General features: G+C 46.4%; 1 protein-coding gene across 1 annotated transcript; it reads left to right on the forward strand.

Moving 5' to 3' along the window:
* Positions 1-3,329: 3,329 nt before the first annotated feature.
* Positions 3,330-20,544, forward strand: CHRNA1 (cholinergic receptor nicotinic alpha 1 subunit). The gene is made up of 9 exons (XM_036254245.1): positions 3,330-3,444; positions 9,106-9,251; positions 9,360-9,404; positions 10,640-10,749; positions 12,999-13,194; positions 13,662-13,899; positions 16,725-16,948; positions 18,119-18,358; positions 18,925-20,544. The coding sequence occupies exons 1-9, from the start codon at positions 3,402-3,404 to the stop codon at positions 19,054-19,056; spliced, it is 1,374 nt and encodes a 457-aa protein (XP_036110138.1). The 5' UTR covers positions 3,330-3,401; the 3' UTR covers positions 19,057-20,544.
* The last annotated feature ends 4,990 nt before the right edge of the window (positions 20,545-25,534 follow it).

The raw sequence follows: 25,534 nt of genomic DNA on the forward strand, positions 1-25,534 counted from the left end.
TTAACACAGCGGACCACTCCCGTTCCTTGTAGGACTTGGGCTGCCTTCCGGAGGTCCGCCCTCTCCCACTCTCCTACTGCACTGCTCCCTCAGCCCTTGCTGCACCCTCTCTTCTTCCTAGTTTTTTTTTAAGCAGCCAATATTTTAATAATACACAATATTAACATATGCAAAAAGTGCTTTCACAATCTGTTACCACCTAAATAAAAAAATTGATCATATAATAATTTGTGGTACATGCCCCTAGCAAGAACCAAACCCAGGACTCTGCTCTGCAGGCCGACGCTCAACCGCTGAACCAAACTGGCCAGGGCAACTTCCTAGTTTTTTAATGTTAGTTCTCTTCTCTTCTCTGCCTGTGCTCATTCCTTTGACTTTATCCAGCCGAGGCTTTCAGCACCCTGTACCCTAGCCTACATCTTTCCCCTAAACTCCCGACTCATCAATGCCACTGCCTACTCAGATTTCGAATAGACATCTCAAACCCATCACGTCCCTAACAACTCCTGCCTGCCCACCCCACCGCCATTACACCAGCTTTATTCACAGCCTTCCTGAGTCGCATGTTGACTCCTAACTTTCCTGATGCTCAAGCCAAAACCCTGAAGTCATCTTTAATCATCATCCCTTCTTTCTCACATCTAGATCCAATTCTTCAGAAAATCCTGTTAGCCCTAGTGTCAGAATATATTCCCAGATCCAGCTGCTTCTCATCACCCTCACTGCAATCACTCTGGCCAAGCCACCACTATCTATCCCCGGATGACTGTCGTAGGGCCTAACTTGTCTCTCCCATGGCCTCTTGTCAAAGCAGGAGGCAGAGTTGTCCTTTTACAACGTATGTCAGATCATGTCACTCCTCTGCTCCAAACCCTGAGGAGGCACCTCATTTCCCACAGAATAAAAGTCTGCAAGGGGTGCTACAACCCCTCTTCCCCTGGCTACTCTCTGATCTCATCTTCTAGCCGTCTCCCCATCACTCACTCTGCTCCAGCCAGGCTGGCTTCCTTGCTATGTCTTGAGCACACCAGGCCCATTCCCCTTAGGGACTTTCACTGCTGTTCATTCTGCCTGGAATGCTCACCCCACAGATCTCTGCACCTCCTCCAAGTCTTTGTTCAGATGCCTGGTTCTCACTGGAGCCAACCCCTCTCCAGCTGTCCTGGTCCCTCCCTCTTACCATGCTCTACTTTTTCCCTTTTTGCATAGCATCCCCCCCCCCATAAAATACTAAACAATTTCCTTATTAACTATAGATATATTTATTTATTCCTTTATTTTCTCCAACAAGAACGCATTTTTCTTGAGGAGCAGAAATCTTGGCTCTGTTTACTGATGCATCCCAAATGCCTAGAGCTGTGCTTGGCACATAGCGATGCTCAATGAATAAAATTGTTTACTAAATGAATGCACTGGGAATCCGTTCACAATGTATGTATCTTTAAAACCGTTACATTGTATACTTTTAATAACCTGCGGTTTTATTTGTCAATTATACCTCAATAAAGCTGGAGAAAGATTAACCTCCTGAGAATAGCATTGGTTAATCCACGAAAACCTAAAAATTAAAGGAAATCTTTTGACTCTAAGTAGCATGAAGCAGGGACTTGAGATCGTGAAATACATACACACATGGCCAGGGTCTAAATGGATATAAAATAACTGATTAGCCATGGATATTTCCAGGAAGAAGGATAGTGAGTAAACATTTTTTGTTCATCTGTTTTCTAATTTTTTCATAGTAAATTTAAATTACTTGAAGAGTAAACTTTGTAATGAAAAAAATAAGTTTGCTTCCACGTAAGTTTTAATTTTTTTTTCAGTCTACTTTTCACCTCCAGAAGAGATAAGGTAAGATGCTAGGAGTGTGGCCAAGGCACCCATGTCCATCTGTGAAGATGTCCTGCCCGGACGGCGGGAGAAACTCTGTCTTGATTGGGTTTCCCCCGGAAGCACACCTGTGCGGAGTTTATCTGAGTGGCCGCAGGGTGGGAAAGTGAGGCGGAGAAGAGAGGGAAGACAGCAAAGGGAGGATGCCAAGTCATTTCCACCACAGGCAAAAGGAACTCAATCCCACAAATGTTCAGCATAGAGTGTGCCTCAGTTACCCCAGTGTAGGGTGGGGAGCTGGGGCATTTTCCTCCTACAGTGATTGGACACTTTCTGGGGCCTCTCTCGCTCTTGCACCCCCAGCTTGTCCTGTGTTCCTACAGCCAGAAAGTGGGGAAAATCCTGCAGGCATAGGGTTGATAGGTGGAAAGGAGAAAACCAATTTTGTTAGTGGACAGTTAGCTGATCTCCCATCATTTTAAACAGAAAAAAATGTAAATGTGAACTTTCAGCTCTCTCCTCTACCCTCTGAGTCCTTTCTCTAATTATCTGGAGTCTCCGAAATGGGGGGTTGTAAGAATGCTATCTTTGGGCTTGAGCTGAGGGAACTTTCTCACCTGATTCGATTTGGCAAGGAAGACAGAAAAGGAACAGGGTCCCCTTACATAACATCTTCCTCCGTGTTTTGGTAAAAAAAAAATCTCAGGCTGAGCAATTACTAACTGCTGGCTTTGAGGATTTTGGAAAAGATGAACCACTCTGCTCTTTGCTTCCCTGAGTGAGAATAGGCAGGGGACTGGATGGAGGAGCAGGCCTCTGGGACAGCGGCTTCCGCCCCGGGACACCCTGCCCCCAGCGACAGCAGGAGGGGGTGGGCAGTCTGGCCAGGCTAAGGGGCCACCATGGGACAGGCACTGCCTCATGCAGCGAGAGGGGTTGGAACAGCCACTCCGGAAGCCAGTAAAACCGATTTTATAGAACCAAAAATTCTTTGTCGAGAACCAAGTCCAAGCAGACCCGGCTCTCCGGCAGCACATTCAGTACTAACCACATTCTTCTCAAATTCATGCTGTCACCAATGCCCAGGAGCAAACCAGAGCAAGTGTCTCTGTGTACAGAACGCGGATGACCAGCGTCTGACACACAGCCGCCTCTGCTCAGACCAGGGACCCTCACCGAATCCATCCACAGGGCTGCGGTGCTGGTTTTCACATGAGGGAGCAGAGGGTTGCTCACCATTCAGAATAAGTCTTTCCCTACTGTAAGGTTTTTGTTTTTATATTCAGATCTGACTCGTGGTGCATGGACAGCACTATGCCATTCACACTCAGCTCGTCAAGGGTACAGCAGTTGTGTAAATGAGGCACGCTAACAGTGTCAGGCCTCGCGGCTCCCTGGGCTCCAGGGCTCTGCGAGCCCAGCTGTCCCCGCCACGAACAGGTGGTGTCAAACAATAGCTCCGCCGAGCGGCTCACTGTCCAAAGCCCTCTGGCAGCCAAGTGTCCAGTCAGAGCGCCAGCAAGCAGCACCGGTCACCAGCCTGCCACCAGTCCACGCCGGCCCCACAGCCCATGGAGTCCTGGCTACTCCTCCTGCTCCTTGGCCTCTGCTCAGGTAAGTGCTGGTGTTGGGGGGCTCTTTTTGGAGGCTGAAGCACTGGACGCCCCCAAACCTGAGTCTCGCTTCTTCGGTGGGAACACAGAATGGCAGGCTTCAGCAGCCCCAGACCTCTGTCAGTTTCTCACCGATGTCGGCCTGATCGGGTCTGTGGATAAAGATTTTTAGTTTGTGCTATCTAATTAAAATAGGAGTTGCTTGGTCAAAGGCTACAAAGCGGACAGGCAGGTCTCTCCCTCCGTCTGTGCCTGGCCTCCGACTCAGCCCTGTGATCAGACCCTAGAGTGACGACTTAGAGCCGCAGACAATAAGCTCGGCAAGCCCTGTTGTTGCTCCCCGAGAATTCCGAAAATGAAGACGATTGATTGACAGCTCCGTGTGCCAGAGAGAGAAACCTATTCACGATTGTAATTAAAGTCTCTTCACGAGACGAAATATTTCGTAACTTTAAACTTCTGAAGTTAAAAAAGAAGTTGCTGTTGAATGCATTCTTGCCTACTATTTTGTTGAAGTACATCCCTGTAGGCAGGCTTGGGTTTGGATCGAAAGCAGGAAAGCTCGCGCAGCCCCTGACCTGTACCCAGCTCTGGGATGTGTCGCAGCGAGCAGCTGAGACGCTATCCTGAATCCCAGACTTCCGGTGGAGGCAGGCGGATGCTGACCGGTGGCATCATCCCAGCGGGGAGACCGAGCAGCTGACAGTCCGTGACTTCTCTTCTCCAACGCTGCTCTGACAAGCGCAGGCTTCTTTATTGTCCATGTTTTTCAATAGCAGAGTTGAGGGAAACAGCCCGAAGTCTAACAAATTCAGATAAATCATATCCTGTGGGATGTGGACTTGATCCAACCACAGCTGGCCTGGTGGTGGTGGTGGTGGCGTGTGTGCAAACACTTTGCTCAGTGAAAAGTCTGAAGTGATATCCTTATTATAAAAATCCTTAGGAGATCTCTTAGGACACCAGACACCTCCAAAAATGCATGTTAGGCTAATTTTAAAAGTATGTGATATTGCCCTGGCCGGTCTGGCTCAGCGGTTAGGGCGTCGGCCTGCGGTCCCGAGAGACCCAGTTTGGTTCCTGCTAAGGGCATGTACCTCGGTTGCAGTTTGTCCCCGGCCCTGGTTGGGTTGTGTGTGTGGCAGCCACTCTATGTGTCCCTTTCACATCGATGTTTCTCTCTCTCTGTCTCTCTTCCTCCCACTCTATCTGAATAAAAAATGGAAAAATGTCCTTGGGTGAGGATAATAAATAAATAAATAAATAAATGTATGTGATATGTATTGAGATCAACCCTAGAATTTGCTGTTGTCAGGTCTCATGGGTGGGTGTAGAGCTGGATGAGGTTTCCAGCATCTTCGATTCTGTATTATAGGGAAACTGAGGCTGAAAGACATAAGCTGACCTTCCCAAAGTCACTTCATTTATAAATCTTGGGATGGGATCACCTGGGGACTCCGTTCGTTGTGTGTGCAGTCGGAACACAGCCTGAAGTGATAGCTGAGCACCAGGTTGAGATAAGCACTGCCCAAGGGGACTAGTAATAGTACAGAATTCTTTGGCCCAACCCAGCGGGTATGAAAACACACATTGGACCAGTCTGGTACAAAAAACACTTTGAAACTGTGGTTGGGTTCCCCTACTTAGAATCAGTTCTTTGTGGGCTAAATTCTCATTTATATCAGGGATATATTTTCCTGTGTTAGCTTATCACATAATGATCTCTGTCCTATTTATATATCATTTTTATGACAACCTTTCCTCTCTTCCATCTCAAGAATCTCAAGTACTTATTGCCACCCCTCTTATAGCATATTACTTTCCACTTTGTTCGGTTATTTATGTAAGTGACAAATGTTCATCTCCATGAAGGTGGGAAGACAGAATTTATGTCAGATTCACTTTTGATTATCTCAGAGTTCTTAAAACAAAGCTTTGCACACAGTAAAGGCACAACAAATATTTGATGAAGCAGTTAAGGTTACCATCATCTGAATTAGGATGATTTTGCTGCAAAGGGAGACTTTGATATTATTAATTTGTCTGCATGGTTATTAATTTACACCCTGCCTTTTAAGGAAGGTATTTACTGTGATTCATTGACTCCGTGAGGAATCGGTCCCATTCTCCAGACCGTGTTGGAGTTAGAAACAGAATAATAGATTCTGACCTAAGTCCTGGAAGTTTCCTATCACCCTACCCTGCTTCAAGGAGGAAAGAAAGGACAGAATGCTAATGAACCCAATCTAAGAAATGGAGAGCCTCTCAAAAATTCCCGAGGAATTCGTTAAGGAAGGAGCCAGGCCCTTGTTACCGGCCGAGGCGGGAGAAGAGGAAATGCGTGTCACTGGCGTGTGACCCTGCCTGTCTCCCAGGCCTGCCCTCTCCCTCGTGGACCGTGGGGCTGGCCTGCATAGTTTTCCTGTTACATAATGCTGACCATCTGCTCTGTCTGTTGCTTGTTAATGTGTTCTTCCTGTCAGACCGGAATAAACCATCACTTGGAAATAAGCAGCCCAGGGCAACGCCAAGCACTAGCTTCAAGTTCAGTGGCCACGGCACTCAGTGACCCATGCCCGCCTCTGCCCACCCTGGGCTGAGTGGGGCCCGAGGTAGACAGGCATGGAGGACAGAGGGTGGCCGGGTCCCAGGGGCTCAGTGGGGTGACTGCAAACATTGCTGTCTTGAAGAGTCCTTGAGTGCAGGTGGTTTTGGGGAGATGCCACATGAAATCTCTGCATGGACCCTTTTGGGTTCAGAAAACTTGGGAAACGAGAGATGAAGAGGCAGGCTAGGTCAGGGGTTCCCTACATAGAGTCCAGGACATAATGAAGAGATTTAAGCTACACTAAAAATGTCCAAACTCTGAGTGGGAATGACACAGGTACCATTAGGGAGGCAGTCAAGAGCAGGAGTCCTAGCACCAGACGCCCCGTTCACTGTCCCACCTCCAACCCGCTGGGAACCATCACTGCACCGCTCAACTGTCCGAACCTCAGTGTTCTCATTTGTAAAACAGGGCTAAAGACTTCCTCCTAGGGCAGTTATAAAGATTTACTGAGTTAATACAAATGCATGGCCTTGAATAAAGCTCTATGGACTAAGTAAAACACATTTTTGGGGGGTAAAAATGTTCGAATTATTGCACAACACTGGTTACTTCAAGCTGATCCAAAGTGCTGGATGAAAAATAGTGGCTAAGACATGGGCTCTGGGTTTGAATACTGGCTCCACCACTTACGAAATCTGGGCAAGTACTTAACCTCCCTGTGCCTCAGTTTCCTTCTCTGTAAAGTGAGGACAAAAATAGCGCCCTGGCCGGTTTGGCTCAGCGGTTAGAGCGTCGGCCTGTGGTCCAGAGAGACCTAGGTTCAGTTTCCGCTAAGGGCTTGTACCTCGGTTGCAGTTTGTCCCCGGCCCTGGTTGGTCGTGCGGGTGGCAACCACTCCATGTGTCCCTTTCACGTCGATGTTTCTCTCTCTCTCTCTTTCTCTCTCTCCCTCCCGCTCTATAAGAACAAAAGAAAAATGGAAAAATGTCCTTGGGTGAGGATAAAAAAAAAAAAAATAGCACCTACCATACCTTGTTATGAGGATAGAAAGAATATATATAAAGCGTGTAGAAGAGGGGCACATGAGTTGGAAATGTCAGTTATTAATAAACAGAAAAAATAATTACTTTTTACTTTATAATTATTTCATTGACAAACTCTTTCAAACTTAAGATCCCTGGAGAAAAATAATAACCTGTCTTAGAGGTAGTAGGTTAACACGACTGGGGAAAAAGAGAAAGCATCTCTTTCATTCAGTTTTTAAAGTTGTCTTGGCCCAGGGAGAAGGTATGGGCATTTCAGCAATAACCTGCGGAAAGGGGAGATCTGGTTACATGAATCAGGGCACACGGATCGTGTGTCTGTTTCCGCCCCCAGCCTGAACAGGCAATCCCCAATCCACGCGAGGCTTGAGTTACAAGACCCTTCGTAAGGCACTTGCTGGGATCGGGAACACTTTTTCTCATAGGAATAATGTTGTGCAGTTTCCAAGACAGCCCACCACACCCTCACAATATTAAGAGTTAGTGCAGGAGCACAACGCGGGGTGACAGGGCTCTGATCCCAGCTCTGCCCTAGCCGGGCGACCTTGCCAGGTCGTCCAGCCTCTCCGAATCTCAGGCGAAAAGGCCAGCCTGCCTGCCTGCCTGCCTCTCCGGAGGCTGCTGAGGACCACATAACACTGGCCATAACAGGGCTGTGAGCCCAAGGGCACCGATGATACTGCTCTTCGTCCTGAAAGGAAATTCAGGAAAGATTCCTTGGAGTCACTCCTGTTCCCAGTAGGGCCTCCAAATCCAGGTTACCAAGCACATGGCTTTCACTGTGTCTTAACAACTTAACCAGGATACATACCCACCAGCAGCGATTTTTTTTTAAATTATGGTAAATGACACATTACATGAAATTGCCACTTTAAAGTGAACTATTTAGTGGCATTGAGTACATTTAAAATATTGCGCAACCATCACCACTATCTACTGTCAGAACTTCTTCGTCACCCCAAAAGGAAACCCTGAACCGTTAGCAGTGTCTCCCCTGTCCTTCCAGTCCCCAGTAACCACTAATCTGCTCTCCATCTCTATGGATTAACCTATTATGGACATTTCTATTCAATGGAACCACGCAAGAGATGCTCTTGTGTGTCTGATTTCTTTCACATAGCATAATGTTTTCAAGATGAATCCATGTTGTAGCATGTATCACGGCTCCATTCCCTGTTCTGGCTAAATAATATTCCACCTCATGGTTATGCCACAATGTGTTCATCCACTTACCTGTTGGACATTTGGGTTGTTTCCATCTTTTCGCTATTGATAGTGTTGCTATAAATATTCAGGTACAAGTTTTTGTGTGAAGAATTGGGGGGGGATACACCCAGAAGTGGAATTGGTAGGTCATATGCTAACTCTGTGTGTGACTTGTGTGAGGAACCACCAAAATGTTTCCACAGTGACTGCACCGTTTTACATCCTCATCAGCAACATGTAATGGTTCCTGTTTCTCCACAGCGTCACAATATTTGCCAATTTATTTATTTATTATTGTTGAAAGTATTGCAGATGTCCCCCTTTTTCCCCCATTGACCCCCTCCTCCCCACTCCCACCCCCCTCCGCTTTCCCCAACCTAATGTCTGTGTCCATTGGTTGTGCATATATGCATATAAGTTCTTTAGTTTATCTCTTCCCACGCCTCAATATTTGTCATTTTCAACTTTGCTCATTATGACCATCCTAAGGGGCATGAACCAGCACTCATCTGTGGCTGTCCCTAGCATCGGAGGCCAGCAAACCTGAGATTTCATTGCACCACGACCAGACTCTGAAATACTGGCTCTTGTGGGGACCTTCCTTCCTGTGTATACACATTCTCAGGGAACATGATGCACACAGAAGCTGTGTTAAGGAATGTCCTCTGTCCAAAGTACAAGTGTCATGATAAGCTGGCATGCCCCACTGAGAAGGGACCACCCAGCAGCTGTGCTTGTGTTTGGGAGCCTTTCAACAAGGGGTCCTGCGAGCCTTCCATTAGCTGGTCCCGCCTCAGTCACTCCTGTTAGTGTGTGTGCAGGAGGGGAGACTCTGACATGTGTATGTCATTTGCTGCCTCAGCTGGCCTCGTCCTGGGCTCTGAACATGAGACCCGTCTGGTGGCAAAGCTGTTTGAACAATACAACCGCGTGGTGCGGCCAGTGGAAGACCACCGCCAGGCCGTGGAGGTCACCGTGGGCCTGCAGCTGATTCAGCTCATCAACGTGGTGAGACCAGAGTGCCCGGGCACCCACGGCCCCACACATCCCCTCATGCAGCATCCTCCCCTCGACTCCCTCTCTGCCCCCTAAATGTGGGGTCTTATCTTTTTTCAGGATGAAGTAAATCAGATCGTGACCACCAATGTTCGACTCAAACAGGTAATTCTGTTAGATAATTGCCTTTACGTTGTTTGTATTCACCCTGAAATTTAACCTGGGCCCAGAGTAAATCAATTTGGGTAAAAGGGATATATAACAAAATGCTAACGTATATATTTTGAGGTGGTGGGATTATGGATCATTGTTGTTGGTGTGTTTGTTTTGAATGTTGTGCTTTTTCTGTGTGTATTTGTTTGCTAGGGCTACCATACCAAAGCCACAAACTGGGTGGCTCAAACAACAGAGATTTATTGTCTCACAATTCTTGAGGCCAAAGTCCAAAGTCAAGGCGTCGACAGCATGGGTTTCTTCTGAGGGCTGTGTGGGAGAATCTGCTTCAGACCTCTCTTCGTCTTCATGTTCACATGACATTCTTCCTGAATATGTATCTGTCTTAAATGTCCCCTTGTCATACTGATACCATTCACATTGGGTTAGGACCCAATGTAATGACCTCCTTTTAACTTAATCCCCTCTGTAAAGACCCTGTCTCCTAATAAGGTCATAGTCTGAGGTACTAGGGGCTAGGACTTCAACATATGAATTTTGAGGAGATGCAATTTAATCCATAACATTGTGTTACTTTTTAAAAATGATGCTGCCTGCCCGGCTGGTGTGGCTCAGTGGTTGAGCGTCGACCCATGCAGCAAGAGGTCATCAGTTCGATTCCCAGTCAGGGCACATGCCCAGGTTGTGGGCCAAATCCCCAGTGGAGGGCATGCAGCAGGCAGCCAATCAATGTTCTCTCTCATCGATGTTTCTATCTCTCTCTCCCGTCCTCTTTCTCTAAAAATCAATAAAGAAAAAAATTTAAAAATAATAATAATTTTAAAAAATGATGCTGCCTGGTTGAGGAAAATGTTCACAATAGGGTCACTCTCTTTCCTGTGGTGAGCAGTGTAGCATGCTAGATCTGCCACTAGCCAGTGGCATGACTTAGCAGTGCCTCTGCTTTTCCTTCTGTAAAATGGGGTCAATGATCACTCTCACCTCACAGGATTATTGTGAGTACAAAATGATCAATATCAATAAGATGCTTAGAACAGTGCCTGCATGTAGCTAGTCAGCATGAGTGTTTGCTGGTATTAACTAGAGCAAAAGCTGAATTCTGAATCAAACCTTTCTTACTATCGCACAGTTTCTGTCACTATCTGAATGATCATACCCATCAGAGCTCTAGATTGTTTTTTAAAATGTTTTTAGCTTTCTAAGCAGCTAAATGTCTTCATTTCTAGCAATGGGTGGATTGCAACCTCAAATGGAACCCAGAAGACTATGGCGGCGTGAAAAAAATTCACATTCCCTCTGAAAAGATCTGGCACCCAGACTTGGTTCTCTATAACAAGTAAGCGAATCAGGCAGGATCGGGAGGGGACATTCCTGGGGAGGTGGAGTCCAAGCGCCCGAACAGGCCAGCCCTCTCAGAATGCCTCAGAAACCAAGAGCCAAGTTGACATGCTAGGGTGCCATATGGTGTCTCATGTCATGAGGAGAAACAATTATCAGAGCCAAATTGAATCAGGGCTGTGGGAGGGAGACATTTAATCCCTGGAAGCTCCTGAAGGGTGCGTGGCAACTATCCAAGGAACCCAAATCTCCTGCAATTGAGCTCCTTGGAATCAAATGTCCTTCCTACCAACAGGTCTCAACCTCCCGGGGTTGTTTCCCATCACACCCTCGTGGCACCCCAAGACGCCATGCTGCTAATGGCCGGGGGTGCCTGTGTGGCCCACCCATGGGCTCCGTGACAGACTGCATGTCATGAAATGATAATGTGATTCTAGACACTCTGCTTTAATGACACGTTCATTATTACACATCTTTCACTAGTCAGGGATGTGCATTTCCAGCGCAGCCTTCCCGGGCAGGCGCGTTCAGCACTGGCCTGGGGGTGTGCGGCTGGGCATCCTGCCGCAGGTTTGGGGCGAGCAGGCTGCGTGTGCTGCCGGACTGACCAGGGGAGGTGGCCACGGCCAGTGAGTGGAAACGATACCCTGTGCGGCTGACCACCCCACCTCAATTTTCAGTTATAACTGGGATTCAAGCCTGAGCCAAGGTATCCAGTCATTTGGGTAACCGCAGACAATTGTGCTAATAGGGCAGTGTCTTGTGTTAGTTAAGTCTTCCGGTAAGAAGGTGAGCAAAGTGATGAACATCTCTGGCCCTTCTGACAAGCGTGCTCAGGAGCACCTAGTGGGGTGGGAGCCCTGTCTGACCAGCTTATAGGGAGAGACTGGGTGACCCTGTGGCCCTCTGCTCTTCAGAAAGGCCCAACAGCATGTAGTTTTCTGGATAGAGCCCCACCTCCACCCCAAGGAAAATTCAGTGGGAAGAAAATCTCTTGACTTATCAAGTGAGGCTCCAATATAGGCATTATGTCCCGGACAGCCCACGGAGGCGGTCCACCCACCTGTCCGACACCTGTGCCCGCCCTTGGCCAAGGCCTGGGACACAGGCTGCTTGTAGGATGAGCGGACTGCTCAATGGCCTTTTGTTATCTACCATGCTGGATATTTTTAAATACGAAATTAGTGCCAACATTTGAAAATTTGGAAATAACCCATTAAACTCCAGAAAATGCTAACATTCAAAAATGAAAACTTTGGATTAAAAAAAAATGTAGATTTTTAGCTTCTGAGGAAAAATCCAAATATCTGGCAACATTGGGCCTTTGCTCGCATGGGGACACCACAGAAGGGAGCAGAGAGGGGCCGTCCCTCACCACAGCCTCCCCCCCTCACCTGCCTGGCCCTGGAGGCACCTGGGTTTGTGATCCCACCCCACCGAGTCCTAATAGTTCTTTAAAAGGTAGTGGACATCCTCCTTAACCTGCTTGTCATAGTAATGAGCCACTGGATATGTTTTTATTTAAAATTCCTAGGTTTGCCCTGGCCGGTTTGGCTCAGCGGTTAGAGCGTCGGCCCGTGGTCCAGGGAGACCCGGGCTCGGTTCCCGCTAAGGGCATGTACCTCGGTTGCAGTTTGTCCCCAGCCCTGGTTGGGTCGTGTGGGTGGCAATCACTCGATGTGTCCCTTTCATGTTGATGTTTCTCTCTCTCTCTCCCCCTCCCACTCTATCTGAACAAAATATGGAAAAAAGTGTCCTTGGGTGAGGATTAAAAACATTATAAAAATAAAAAAAATAAAATTCCTAGGTTTTTCCCAGTTAATTGTCCAAGTATATAGGGAGGGATAGATAGAAATTATTACAGATACTGGGAAGAAAATGATCTGGGATGCAGTGGATCCACATTACCAATCTTTCTTTAAAATTAGATTCGCGCCCTGGCCAGTTTGGCTCAGCGGTTGAGCGTCGGCCTGCAGACCAGAGAGTCCCAGGTTTGGTTCCCCCTAGGGGCACATACCACCAAAAAAACCCCACAAAACACCAGATTCAAGGTTCTTCCCCAAGTAATCCAATTCAGTGCTCAGACGGTGCTCAGGAATCCACATTTTGACATGCGCCCCAGTGACGCTTATTATCAGACTCATGTGGGAAACACTGACACAGATAAAAAGAAACACCGCCTGGAAGAAAGTTTCTACAATTAGCTCTGAGTAACGAACAGCTGTCTGCTCTTCCGTCCCACTGTAGTGCAGATGGTGACTTTGCCATTGTCAAGTTCACCAAAGTGCTCCTGGACCACACCGGCCACATCACCTGGACGCCTCCGGCCATCTTTAAAAGCTACTGCGAGATCATCGTCACCCACTTTCCCTTTGATGAACAGAACTGCAGCATGAAGCTGGGCACCTGGACCTATGACGGCTCTGTGGTGGTCATCAACCCGGTAGGCGGCGACCTCGTGTCGTGAGGTTGTCCAGGCACAGCATGATTCAGCTCAGCCCCTTCATGATCGTAGGCTCCCAGCACCACTGAGTTCTTCAGGGATCATCTAGTTTGATGGGTTTCAATTGGTTGGTAAGATTCTTGGTGTGTTGTACATGAGAACCACCTGGAGCTAAAATGTAGTCCCAAGAATTTGGATTTAATCCATCTGGGATGGGGGTAGGGCACCAATATGTTTGGAAGCTCCTAGGTGATGTGAATGTATAACCAACATGGAGAATCCCAGTAGTTCGAAGCCCCTTACTTTATAGGACAGGAACCTGACACCCAAACGTGGAAGTGACTCAGGGTCCCACCTGGGTACGTAGCAGCACTAGACTCTGTGGCCTGGTCACCGGTGGTTCTTCAACCCTGCCTCTCCTCAGGGTGATGTGGCTGGGTTTTCAAAGTTTCATCTCATCTTCTCAGGAAAGCGACAAGCCAGACCTGAGCAACTTCATGGAGAGCGGCGAGTGGGTGATCAAGGAGTCCCGGGGCTGGAAGCACTGGGTGTTCTACGCCTGCTGCCCCTCCACTCCCTACCTGGACATCACCTACCACTTCGTCATGCAGCGCCTGCCCCTCTACTTCATCGTCAACGTCATCATTCCCTGCCTGCTCTTCTCCTTCCTAACCGGCCTGGTGTTCTACCTGCCCACAGACTCAGGTGGGTGCAGTTGCCATGGCTGGGGCTGCTGACGCCAACAGATCTTGTGCTGCTATTTTGGGAAAAGCCAGAAATAAGTATAGGCTACTGAGCAGATACAGGCAGACAGACCCAAATGCCCCTCCCTGGGAGAACACCCTTACCGAGCGGCCGTGTGGTGGTGAGAGCGTCTGTGGACGGAGCTCACAGTGGGGCAGACTTCAGAGCAGGGAGAGAGTTGAACGTGACCCTGAAGATGCACTTACATTGCTCAGTCTAGTCAACGTGAATAATCACCAGTTCCTATCTGTTGAACACCTACCGTGTGCCCCGAAGTGTGCTGGGCGTGGATCACAGACTCATGCAACTCCCGCCACGCAGTCCTGGCTCTGTACCTACCCAGGCCTCTTCCGCTCACTGCTGGCCACTTGGAAATAGGTGTTGCGTGTCCCTTTTCCAGATAGCAGCATCTTTACACACAGACCGTTCTTCCCAAAGGGCAATACGTTCTCACACATCAGCCCAAACAACTCACCTCCTCCTGAGTCTTCACAAACAGCGATCGACAGAAAACAGGAAAAGGGTACATGCCTGCCAGCACGCCCCTACTCAGATAAACTGATGGAAAAAAGAAAGAGGGTACAGACAGCCCTCAAACGTATGACAGGTCACAATTTTATCAAAATGATAAAGAAAGCCTTGGCCAGTTTGGCTTAGCGGTTAGAGCGTTGGCCCGCGAACCCGAGAGTCCCGGGTTCGGTTCCCGCTAAGGTGACATACCTTGGTTGCAGTTTGTCCCTGGCCCGGGTTGGGGTTGTGTGGGTGGCAACCAGTTGATGTGTCGCTCTCACTTCCTCCCTCTCTCCCTCCCCATTCTATCTGAAGATAAATGCAAAAAAGTCCTCGGGTGAGGACAAAAAAAAAAAATGATAAAGAAAAAAACCTCCCAAAAAATCTAAATCCAACTTTCCGGCAAAGAAGAAAAAGATTAGGCTTTCACTCATTCAACCCACAGGACTTTTTGAGCAACTGCTGTGCGACAGGAATATGGGAGAAAATAAGGCAGAATTCGCTCCTACACAATGTATGTTCTAGTGATTGTACTTGTTTTTAAACAAATGATCACAAACAAATATTTCTTCAACTTTCTAAATGAATGAAGCATCTTAAAGCGAAGAGAGAAAACACTGGTCAGGCAATATGGAAACTAATCACAGGTTCTATAAATGCTTGGAAAGTATTTAGAATAGTGAGATGCTTGATGAATGTTAACTTTATTATTTTGTTTTTAATATTTTTTCTTTATTGATTTTAGAGAAAGAGGAAGGGAGAGGAGAGAGAGAGAAACATCGATGAGAGAGAACATCTATTGGCCACCTCCTGCACACCCCCCACTGGGGATATGGCCCACAACCTGGGCATGTGTCCTGACCAAGAATCGAACCGGTGACCTGTTGGTGCATGGGTCAACGCTCAACCACTGAGCCATACAGGGAAGACAAATGTTAGCTATTATTATTATCACTAGTATTAATCAAGAAATGTGATGTAACTTGACCAATATTTTATATTTATAATTCTGTCTTCTTTTGCACATGTAAAGGCTTTCCTCCTCACTAGGTAGAATTCTACCCACTAGGCAGAACCGGTAATTTCTTGTTTGCACCTGCTCTGTATCTTGTATATACTCCTAGCATCTCGAAGCATCCCGTATGGGGAGAAAGGTCCATTCTGGAAAGTAGGGTAACACAAGAGGTCCCAGGACACAAACAGCAAGACCAGCCCAAGGAAGTCCCTCTCAATGGCTCTCTACTGCTCCTAAAGTGGTCAGTCCCCACAAAAACCCCAATGCCCTTCAGCCTTGCCCTTCTTATTGCCATACTTGCCTCACCAAGACTCCAACGGGGAATTGTTCACCTTGAAATTGTAGGGCCTGGAGAAAAGTTGGGGGGAGGGGAGAGGCAGGGGACTCCCTGGTCCCTTAATATGAAAAACAAAACAAAAAAAGCAAATCATCCTCTTCAGATGAAAGTAAATCGTGTGAAATCATTGATTTTGTTTTCTCAGTTTGAGTCTTACAGGTTGCTCCCACAATGAGAAAATCTTACATGGACTGCCCACCATCTGCAAGGTAGCACGTAGGCCAGGCTGCGGTTCTGTAAGGTCTATGACATTCTGCTGCAGATGGAAGAAGTGCCACCTGGGGTCTAGCATGCCACCCGGCTTGGTGTACTTGGTTCCCTGGGCTCCACCAAGAATGGCATTCTGGGTCAAGAGATGAAGTAGTCATTTCCTGCTTGGCAGCCTCCAGTGAAAGTACCTGCCACTTGCCATCGTCAGGAGAGCTACGGTGCCAAGGACTCAGGAAATTCTGCCCAAAATATTTCCCCAGAACGATGCTTTGAGAAATGCCTGTCACATTCCTCTTATCCCAGGGGTTTGGGTGGTGTCTTAGTCTGTGACAAAACTAGGTAGCTTCAGAAACAGAAATTTATCATCTCACAGTTCTGGAAGCTGGAAGTTGTAGATCAAGGTGTCAGCCAGGTTGGTTTCCTCTGGGGCCTCTGTCCTTGGTTTACAAATGGTGACCTTCTCCTTACGTCCTCATATGGTCTTTGTCCTCTGTGTGTATTTGTCCTAGTCTCCTTTTTTATGAGTACACCAGGCATATTGAACGAGAACCCACCCTGAGACCTCATTTTAATTTAATGACCTCTTTAAAGTTCCCATCTCCAAACACAGTCACTGAGGTGCTGAGGCTTAGGACTTGCACATATAAATTTGAGAGAAACAACAATCGGTGCCATAACAGGTGGCTTGTTGTGTTTGGTCTTCATTCTGTCCAGGAGAGAAGATGACCCTGAGCATCTCTGTGCTGCTGTCCTTAACCGTGTTCCTCCTGGTCATCGTGGAGCTGATCCCTTCCACCTCCAGTGCTGTGCCCTTGATCGGGAAATACATGCTCTTCACCATGGTGTTCGTCATAGCATCCATCATCATCACGGTCATCGTCATCAACACGCACCACCGCTCCCCCAGCACCAACGTCATGCCGGAGTGGGTGCGGAAGGTGAGCGAGCGAGGCCCCGGAGCTCGGCACAGGGCGGCGCCCCTGGAGGGCGTGCGCGGGGCTGCCCCCTGTGGCCGGCGGAGTTCCGGTGCACCCTTGTGGGCACTCGGAACTGAAAGTCCTTTCTGGGCTGCAGGGGATTTTTGGAGCTTTCTTCAGCCTCTTGTCAGGAGACAAATAACTCATGTAGCTTCCTCAGAGAGAGAAGAAAAACAGAATTCAGGAAGCCCGCCCCTAATTCAAGCTTAAAGAACCTCTTGCATTAGAGAAGATAAATAAATCACTGTCTTTTTAATTCAAATGCTGTGAAATTCTTGAGATTTCTGTTTGCATATCTTCCAGTTTGCGAACTGGCTACCTGTTTTTTTTTTGCTGGTAGAATCATCTACAGAGAATAGGGCTAGAGATGGAGGGGAGGCCTGGGTAGACAGTGTCAAAAAGTGAGTTTTAATGGGGAATCAGTCTCAAGTATTTACATTTTTGAAATTTAAAATGTGCTATCATTTCAAATGTGTTGTGTTTTTGTGTTTTTTGTTTTTTGTTTTTAAATAAAACTTCACAGAGACACAAAATAGCCAGGGTCTTTTGTGTAAAATTCAAAAGATTTGTCATGAATTAACAGAGAAACCACAGCTCATAATGTTTTTTTGTTTTTTTTTTAGAGAAGAAACAGTCCCTGTTTCTATTAAGGCTGTTAAGTGACTCCTGGCAATACCTATGTTGCATTTTTTCAGAAACAAGAAATGAAAGAAAACAGCTTAGCTGTTTTGTGGGGCCAGAACCTTATATATTTTTTAGCCCGAGGGGCCCTTTCTTTTACCATGTGATCACGAGAACACAGGGCCTTGAAAGAAGCAGGTCCCTGTAGGGGTTCCAGGAGCTAAGCATCACTCGGTTCTTGAGTTCAACAGCTGCGCACAGGCTCCCTCCAGTGGTGAAATGCTTGCATGACAGAATCGTCACTGTTTACCATAGGGATTGGAAGGGCCACAGGCTATGTATGAAAGAATCTTTGAGAAAATCGAGTGGAGTCCTTTGGGTTTAAGGACAAAGAGGCTGAGGCCCAGAGAAACTGAATGACTTGCCTGAAGTTACGTCGCTAATTCAGTCAGAGCTGATGCTTGCCCTGCTGGCAGTTATTCTCATAAATGGATTTCTTTTTCTCGTTAGGTTTTTATTGACACTATCCCAAATGTCATGTTCTTCTCCACAATGAAAAGACCATCCAGAGAAAAACAAGACAAAAAGATATTCACAGAAGACATTGATATTTCTGACATTTCTGGGAAGCCAGGGCCTCCACCCATGGGCTTCCACTCCCCCCTGATCAAACACCCCGAAGTGAAAAGTGCCATCGAGGGGGTCAAGTACATCGCAGAGACCATGAAGTCAGACCAGGAGTCCAATAACGTAAGCCTCATGACTTGAAACCCACACCCCTGGGTTTAAATACTCACATGCTCAAGCACAGATGGATGGGTTTGGCTTGATGGGCAGGTTGGGGTTTAAATGGCAGCTACTGAGCCTGGCCAGTGTGGCTCAGTGGTTGAGCGTCGACCCATGCACCAAGAGGTCACCGGTTCGATTTCTAGTCAGGGCACATGCCCAGGTTGTGGGCCAAATCCCCAGTGGGGGGCATGCAGGAGGCGGCCAATCTATGTTCTCTCTCATAGATGTTTCTATCTCTCTCTCCCTCTCCTGTTCTCTCTCTCTCTCAAATCAATAAAGAAAAAAAAATTTTTAATAAATAAATAAAAGGCAGCTACTGACCTAAGATAAGCCTGGTGATCAGCTCTAGACCACCTTAGTAACTCATCATTGTGAATAATCTGTTAGAAAAATAAAGATCATCATGCCAGCCAAAGGATGTTGAGGGCTTCGAGATCTACAATTAAGTAGCTGTGGAAATGCAGAGCATGAACACTGTGGGCCTAATGACCACCTTAAGAAAATTCTAACACTTGCCTCTCTCCCAGGCGGCTGAGGAATGGAAGTATGTTGCAATGGTGATGGACCACATTCTCCTTGGAGTCTTCATGCTCGTCTGTATCATTGGAACCTTGGCTGTGTTTGCAGGTCGGCTCATTGAATTACATCAACAAGGATGAGCAGAAAGCGGAGCTGAGCCCCCTCCGCCCCAGCACGAGTCAGAGCAGAGAAGGATGGGGCCGACGGGAAAACTTGTCCTCTTGGATATAAGCATTTAATTATCTGTATTTATGATTAATGGTAACAATTTACATTTCTGTAAGGTTACGGCCTCTAAGTGTTTTCATGTTGCTTCTCCCTTCAAGCTCTGTGTGCCTGGAGAGCGAACCGTTTTCAGTACGTGAAACAGGATCGCTACAAGAAGCATTCATTTTCAGAGGAATCTGGAAGAGTTTTGCCCAGAATAGCTGAGGTTTTCTGTTGGTTTGTTTATCTACTTTTATTTTTATTTTTTAGCAAAGAATGTATCTTTTGCTTAAAAGCCAGTTTTGTGCCTACTAGAAAAGCCCCATCCACCAGTCCCAAAAAGATAACCCCTTTGATTTGGAGAGAAAGGAGGCAGTAGAGGCGATAGGTAAGTTCTAGAACGGCTGCTAAAATGCAAGTTGACCCAAGCCCTATGTGTTAAAGGAGATGCCCAGAACTGGGAGGTGTGAGAAGCATTTCCCAGTGTAAGACAGCATCTGAGTTTGATGCTCAGGGTTTGAGGGAAAACAGGTCCTAACATGTATTGAGTGGAAAGACCAGGCACTGAAGGAATCATCTCACATACATGATTTATTTCATCCTCCTAACTCTCATACAAATGAGAACACTGAACTTGAGGGAGGTTAAGTTCATTGCCTAAACTATTAAAGACAAGAACTGGGATTTGAACCCAGACCAAATCTGAGTTCCAAGCAGCTCCGGGCTGGGTCAGTTCATCTGCTCCTTGCTCTCCGGACACCCCTGGCTCCATCAAGGCCCTTCTGTAACCCTGGTCAGTATCTTGAGAGCTCAGTGTTAGTGTTGACCATCTTTCTGCCTTCCCAGTGAAACTTCCTGTCTTTTTTTCCTAGTCCTATCCATGGAGCATATTATTCTCTCCATAGCAACCTAGAGCCACAGTGTAATTCACCCAGAACCAGAAAACGTGCAGCCCTGGCCTGGGACCCCCAGAACACATCTGCCCCCATCAGTAGCAGGGCACAGCGGGAACTGCACTGCTGGGCAGCCTGACTGAACGCAGGTGGTCTCGGTCTACTTCTGCATGGGGTCCCTGTCACACAGCCACGGCAGGGTGAGTGCCTTCATCTTAGGGTCAGCTAAAGAGAAAACAGTTTGGTGCCGCCTCAAAAAGTTAAACATGGAATTATCATATGATCCAGCAAATCCACTCCCCAAAGAATTGGAAGCAGGGAAACAGATACCTGTATGCCGAGTGTCCACTGCAGCATAATTCACCATAGCCAGTAGGGAGCAACCCAAGTGTCCATCAGTGGATACGCAGAATACAGTATATACATACAATGGAATATTACTCAGCCTTAAAGAGGAATGAGATTCTGATATATGTTATAAGATGGATCAACCATGAAAACATACTAAATGAAATAAGCCGGACACAAAAGGACAAATATTGTATAATTCCACATACACGAGCTACCTAGAATAGGCAAATCCGTTGAGATAGAAAGTAGAATAGTGCTTACCAGGGTGAGGAAGGGGTGAGCTATTGCCTAATGGGCAGAGTTGCAGTTTAGGATGATGGGAAAGGTCTGGAAATGGACAGTGGTGAGGGCTACACAGCTTCGTGAATGTACTGATGCCGCTGAATTGTGCACTGAAAGACGGTACGGTGATGAATTGTGTGTTATGAATATTTTACCACGATAAAAGGTGTTGTTGTTTTTAAATCACAGACTGCTCCTCGCTTTTCCTTAAGATGGGACCCTGGGTGAGGACTGGTTGAAAATGGGGCATTGATGGAGAAAATAGTTTCCTCTTGGAGGAATATCCTTACCACCCCGCAAACATCTGTTAGGGGTCTGGCTCCCTCCTAGAACCAAGCCCCAGTGTAACTTCCCTCAGGAAGTCAGCCGGGAAGAATAGACCAGGGAAACCTCCCACTTCAAATCTAAACCACTTTGGGGCAAGTGACCCACCCACCACCCGGGGAGCGTATAATGAGGGTAGAGAAGTGAGTGGAGGGGGGTCTCCGTCTCTTCCAGCCCCTGGGGCCCCTCTTCTCCAGATCTTTGTCCCCTTTCTGCCAGTGAAGGCCCTGTGAAGGTGCTTTGTTAGGAGTTTATTTTTAGCTAGAAAAATAAACCTCTTAAACTATCTTTATTTTTTCAACATCAATTTAACATGGTGTTTGTTTTCATTCTTCTATCTATAGCCTCTGCTATACACCACTTACCATTTAATAGTATTTTCTTGTATACCTGTCTGATTTGAATGCCCAACTTAGAATATTCCCAAAGAAACAGAGTGTATTTTATTTATGTCTATATTCTCAGGTGTATTAGGTTGATGCTCGGTGTTGAAGAAATTAAGAGACAAGTGAATGAATGCTCAGACAACATAAACGGCCTTGAGAGTCCCCTCATTCTCTAACATCCTACCTTGTGCAGTTGGTCAAAGTGCCTGTGGCTTCAGCTGTGTCAGTGAGTTCCTTATACATCTGTGCGTGTTCATATGATCACCATAGGCTTTACATCCTGAGAATATGCATACTTCTAGGAAAGCAAGTGTGTGAGCACTTCTTACACATCCCTAAAGACAGCGACTCCCACCACAACTGACCTGCATCCGAAGCCAAGGCCTTTGCCTCCGGGAACATCCCCCACCGCTGGCTGCCCAGGGCCAGGCTCTTTCTTATTCTCCTTATCACATGCATTGCACCTGACGAGCTCCTGTGATGTCTGCTTCACTAATTGCTTTCTGGATGTCGATCTTTTGTCTTCAAGGAGATCGTCCCTACCTGAAAAAGGAAGTCTGGGTCTGGCTACCTATACTTCCTGTGGGACCTTGGGCAGGTTACTTATCCCTTCTGAGTTTCAGAGTAAAAGCTGTGGATGGTGACATCTTCTCCAGGACACTGGAAAAGTGGCTGACACTCTGCAGATGCTTCTTAAATAAAACCCTCCAGGGCACAGGTTATGTCCTGAACTGCTTTATGTCCACCACAGAACCCAGGAGAGGGTAGAGTACCTACTGTGTCCGCAAACATTTGTTGAATTTTTCTCCATCCATTTTTATTAAGACATTCACATACCATAAAATTCCCCACTTGTCAATACATTCACGAGGCAGTGTGACCATCGCACTCTAATTCCAGGACATTTTCATCAACCCATCTCAGTTATATTTCCTGAAAGCTTTATTTAGTTTTAATGAATCAAAGTCCATTTGACTGTATCACACAATATAATTATTCGATTTTATAATCACTAATAGTATTTACTGTGTGTCAGACACTGTTTTGAGTACTTTAGAAATAATAAATCCAATATGGTGAGTTTTATCAGCATCATTATCCTGTCACTGATGAAGAAACTAAGACGTGGAAAGAATAGAAACTTGCCCGAGATCACACAGCTAGAAGTGGCAGGGATGGGATTTGAACCCAAGACTCTCCCAGTCTGTGCTCCTCACCACTCCTGCTCCCTCTGCACCAGAGAACTAGGATTTAACACCAACCAACCCAGCACAAGCAAACATATAATCCCTAAGCATGAAGAGCCTGTTTTCTTCCCCATCTTGATCAGTCACCCTTGGCTATTATTTTTTCTAATCATGAAAGAATTGTCCACTGCCGGGCCTAGAGTAGGCTCTGTAGGTGACACAAAACTCCAGAAGGCCTGGTCTTCATCCCCGAAATGTGAGGCATATAAGCAACAGTCCAGGTAGAAGGAGGTACACAAACGTGGGTGTTCGGACTTGGGAGAGTCTGGTGATGGCAGAAAGCTGGGACTGCCTGTTACAGAAAGAATCACAGATAATAAAGTAGTTCTGGGAAGACACAAGGGATTGTTTTCTCTCTTTAAGATAAAATTCAGATTCTTAACATAGGTTGAATTTGGTCATGAATCAGGCACATGTTTTCACTGGAAGCTCTTCTCGTTCATTCTCAGGCAGCCAAAAGCCCATGGACAACTGTCAGCCTTAACAGTTGTTAATGGCCTGTATGACTTTAAATGGCCTGTATGACTGCTGGTGGGAATGCAGACTGGTGCAGCCACTATAGAAAACAATATGGTGTTACCTCAAAAAATTAAAAATTGAACTGCCATTTGACTCAGTGATCCTACTTCTAGGAATATACCCTAAGAAGCCCAAAACACCAATCAGAAAGAATATATGTACCCCCATGTTCATAGCAGCACTATTTACAATAGCTAAGATCTGGAAACAGCCCAAGTGTCCATCAGTAGACGAATGGATCAAAAAGCTGTGGTACATATACACAATGGAGTACTATGCAGCTGTAAGAAAGAAAGATCTCTTATCCTTTGAGACGACATGGAGGGACCTGGAAAGTATTATCCTAAGTGAAACAAGCCAAACAGAGAAAGACAAGTATCATATGATCTCACTTATTTGTGGAATATAATAAACATAGCAGTCTGAGGAATGGGGTAGTCCCAGAGACGTGGAAATGGGGTACAGACTGACAATCCCCAGAAGAGGGGGTGGTGGGGGAGAGATAAACCACAGAACTTATATGCATGTGTGCATGAACAATGGACATGGACAACAAACTGGGGACAGGGCGGGGAGGGTGGGGAAGGGGGAATCAGTGGGAGGAAAAGGAGAACCATCTGTAACAAAAATAAATTAATTATAAATAAAATAAATGGTCTGTACGCTGTCATTTAGTGGGCCTGCTTTTAGATAACAGTACACACTTCATTTAATGGAAATGGTGTGGGGATTTGATTTTGGTAACTGAATCTTTTTAAAAACATACAGTTACTTGGGAGCTTACTACGGGGAAAAAATCTATGGGGGAACCGTTAGCAAAACAAGAAATCCCTTAAGATCATATAATTACTTGATAATTTTCCTCCTCAGGTCTGTGTTCTTAGTTAAGACACACCCGAATTTCAGCTACTTCCTAGTCCATTATTTTTAACACTTTGCAAAAAAAACAACACATCCTAAGTTTGAAGGACCCAGCCAACATCTCAGCTGTAGCAACTTTGGCCCTCTTGAAACCTTGGGGAACTTAGAAATGGCTGTCACCTCATACTTGCCCACACAGGAGGCTCCGAAGCATTTTTCTAAGTAGGGCTTCCTTCACTGGGAAACCCTACTTATTTAGGACTCTGAAGAACCCGCCAGCCTTGTCTAGGGTATTCATTTATAAAACATTTTAAATGTTTTTTTTCTCCTTCTAGTCATGTAAGTTAGGAGAAAATCCTTCTGGAAAACAATGCACCACTGATAATAATTTTATTGTATTGTGATAGAAAAATTTTGGTTGGTGGGTTATTTGGGGGGAAGGTGGTTAAAAGGCACCATATACTACACTCAATTTGGGAAGAAATGGGCAAACCTAAAGAAATTCTATTTTGGTTAAATAATCTGGGCAGCAGCTCCCTCTTGTGTTGCAAAGTAAGTACTGCAGTCACTGAATTAAAATGAGGGAAAGCAACCCTTAATACGCATAAAACTTGCTTTAATTAAGAGCTTTCCCCAAATGTTTTCAGTCTAAGAGGAGCACTGTGCTGAGTAACTATTTATTTTAACTGAAACATGCATTGCCATTAATATGCATTTAATTAGTTCCTCAAACACTTACTGAGCATTTACTGGGTGCCCGTTGCTGTCCCCCAATTGCTCACATGATCTGGTCCATCTAAATGCCACTTTCTCAGAGTGTTTTTCCTGGTCCTCTGTCAACTGTGACCTCTGCCTCCTCTGAACTGCCTCCTTTCTCCCTCCTCCAATCCCGAGACAGTCATCTCCACCTTCCTGATGATCAGGCATTGCTTGTCTTGCTGCCCAACTGAACAGTGACTTGGGGGAAGGCAGCAGTCATATCTGGTCCACTCCTGGTTTCCCACAGCCCCTCACGCTGCGTTTGCCCAGTTGGTAACCAAATGCATATTTGTTCCATTTAAACTAATTAAACTGAAACAGAGAGCAACAGAGCTCCAGAATTGTGTTTCAGCAGCGTTGTACACACAACTCTCAAAAATGGAGTATGTGGCCATTGTTGTGTAGCTGTCAAAATGCATGCTGAATGTTTCTCATCAGTTTCTGTGGTATAACAAGGCCACCGATGGAAGATAAGATCTATTTTGTCCTAGATTCCATTGTGTCAGAAAGAGTGCGCTCCATCCCCTTCCTGCCGGCCATGGAAGGACGCCGGGCTGCAGGCCAGGGGCCTGGATGAGAACATGTGCTCCCGCCGAGCCACCTGGGTGGCCAAGGTTCTAAATCAGTGCTTCTCAGGTTGGGGATTTCATGTCAAATATATATATATATATATCCTCGGCCAAGGACATGTTTATTGGTTTTAGAGAGAGGAAGGGAGAGAGAGAGAGAAAGAGAGAGAGAAACAGCAATGTGAGAGAGAAACGTCGATCCATTGCCTTGAGAACGCGC

Source organism: Molossus molossus, unplaced genomic scaffold (genome assembly GCF_014108415.1).
Source record: "Molossus molossus isolate mMolMol1 unplaced genomic scaffold, mMolMol1.p scaffold_m16_p_11, whole genome shotgun sequence".
NCBI classification, from domain to species: domain Eukaryota; kingdom Metazoa; phylum Chordata; class Mammalia; order Chiroptera; family Molossidae; genus Molossus; species Molossus molossus.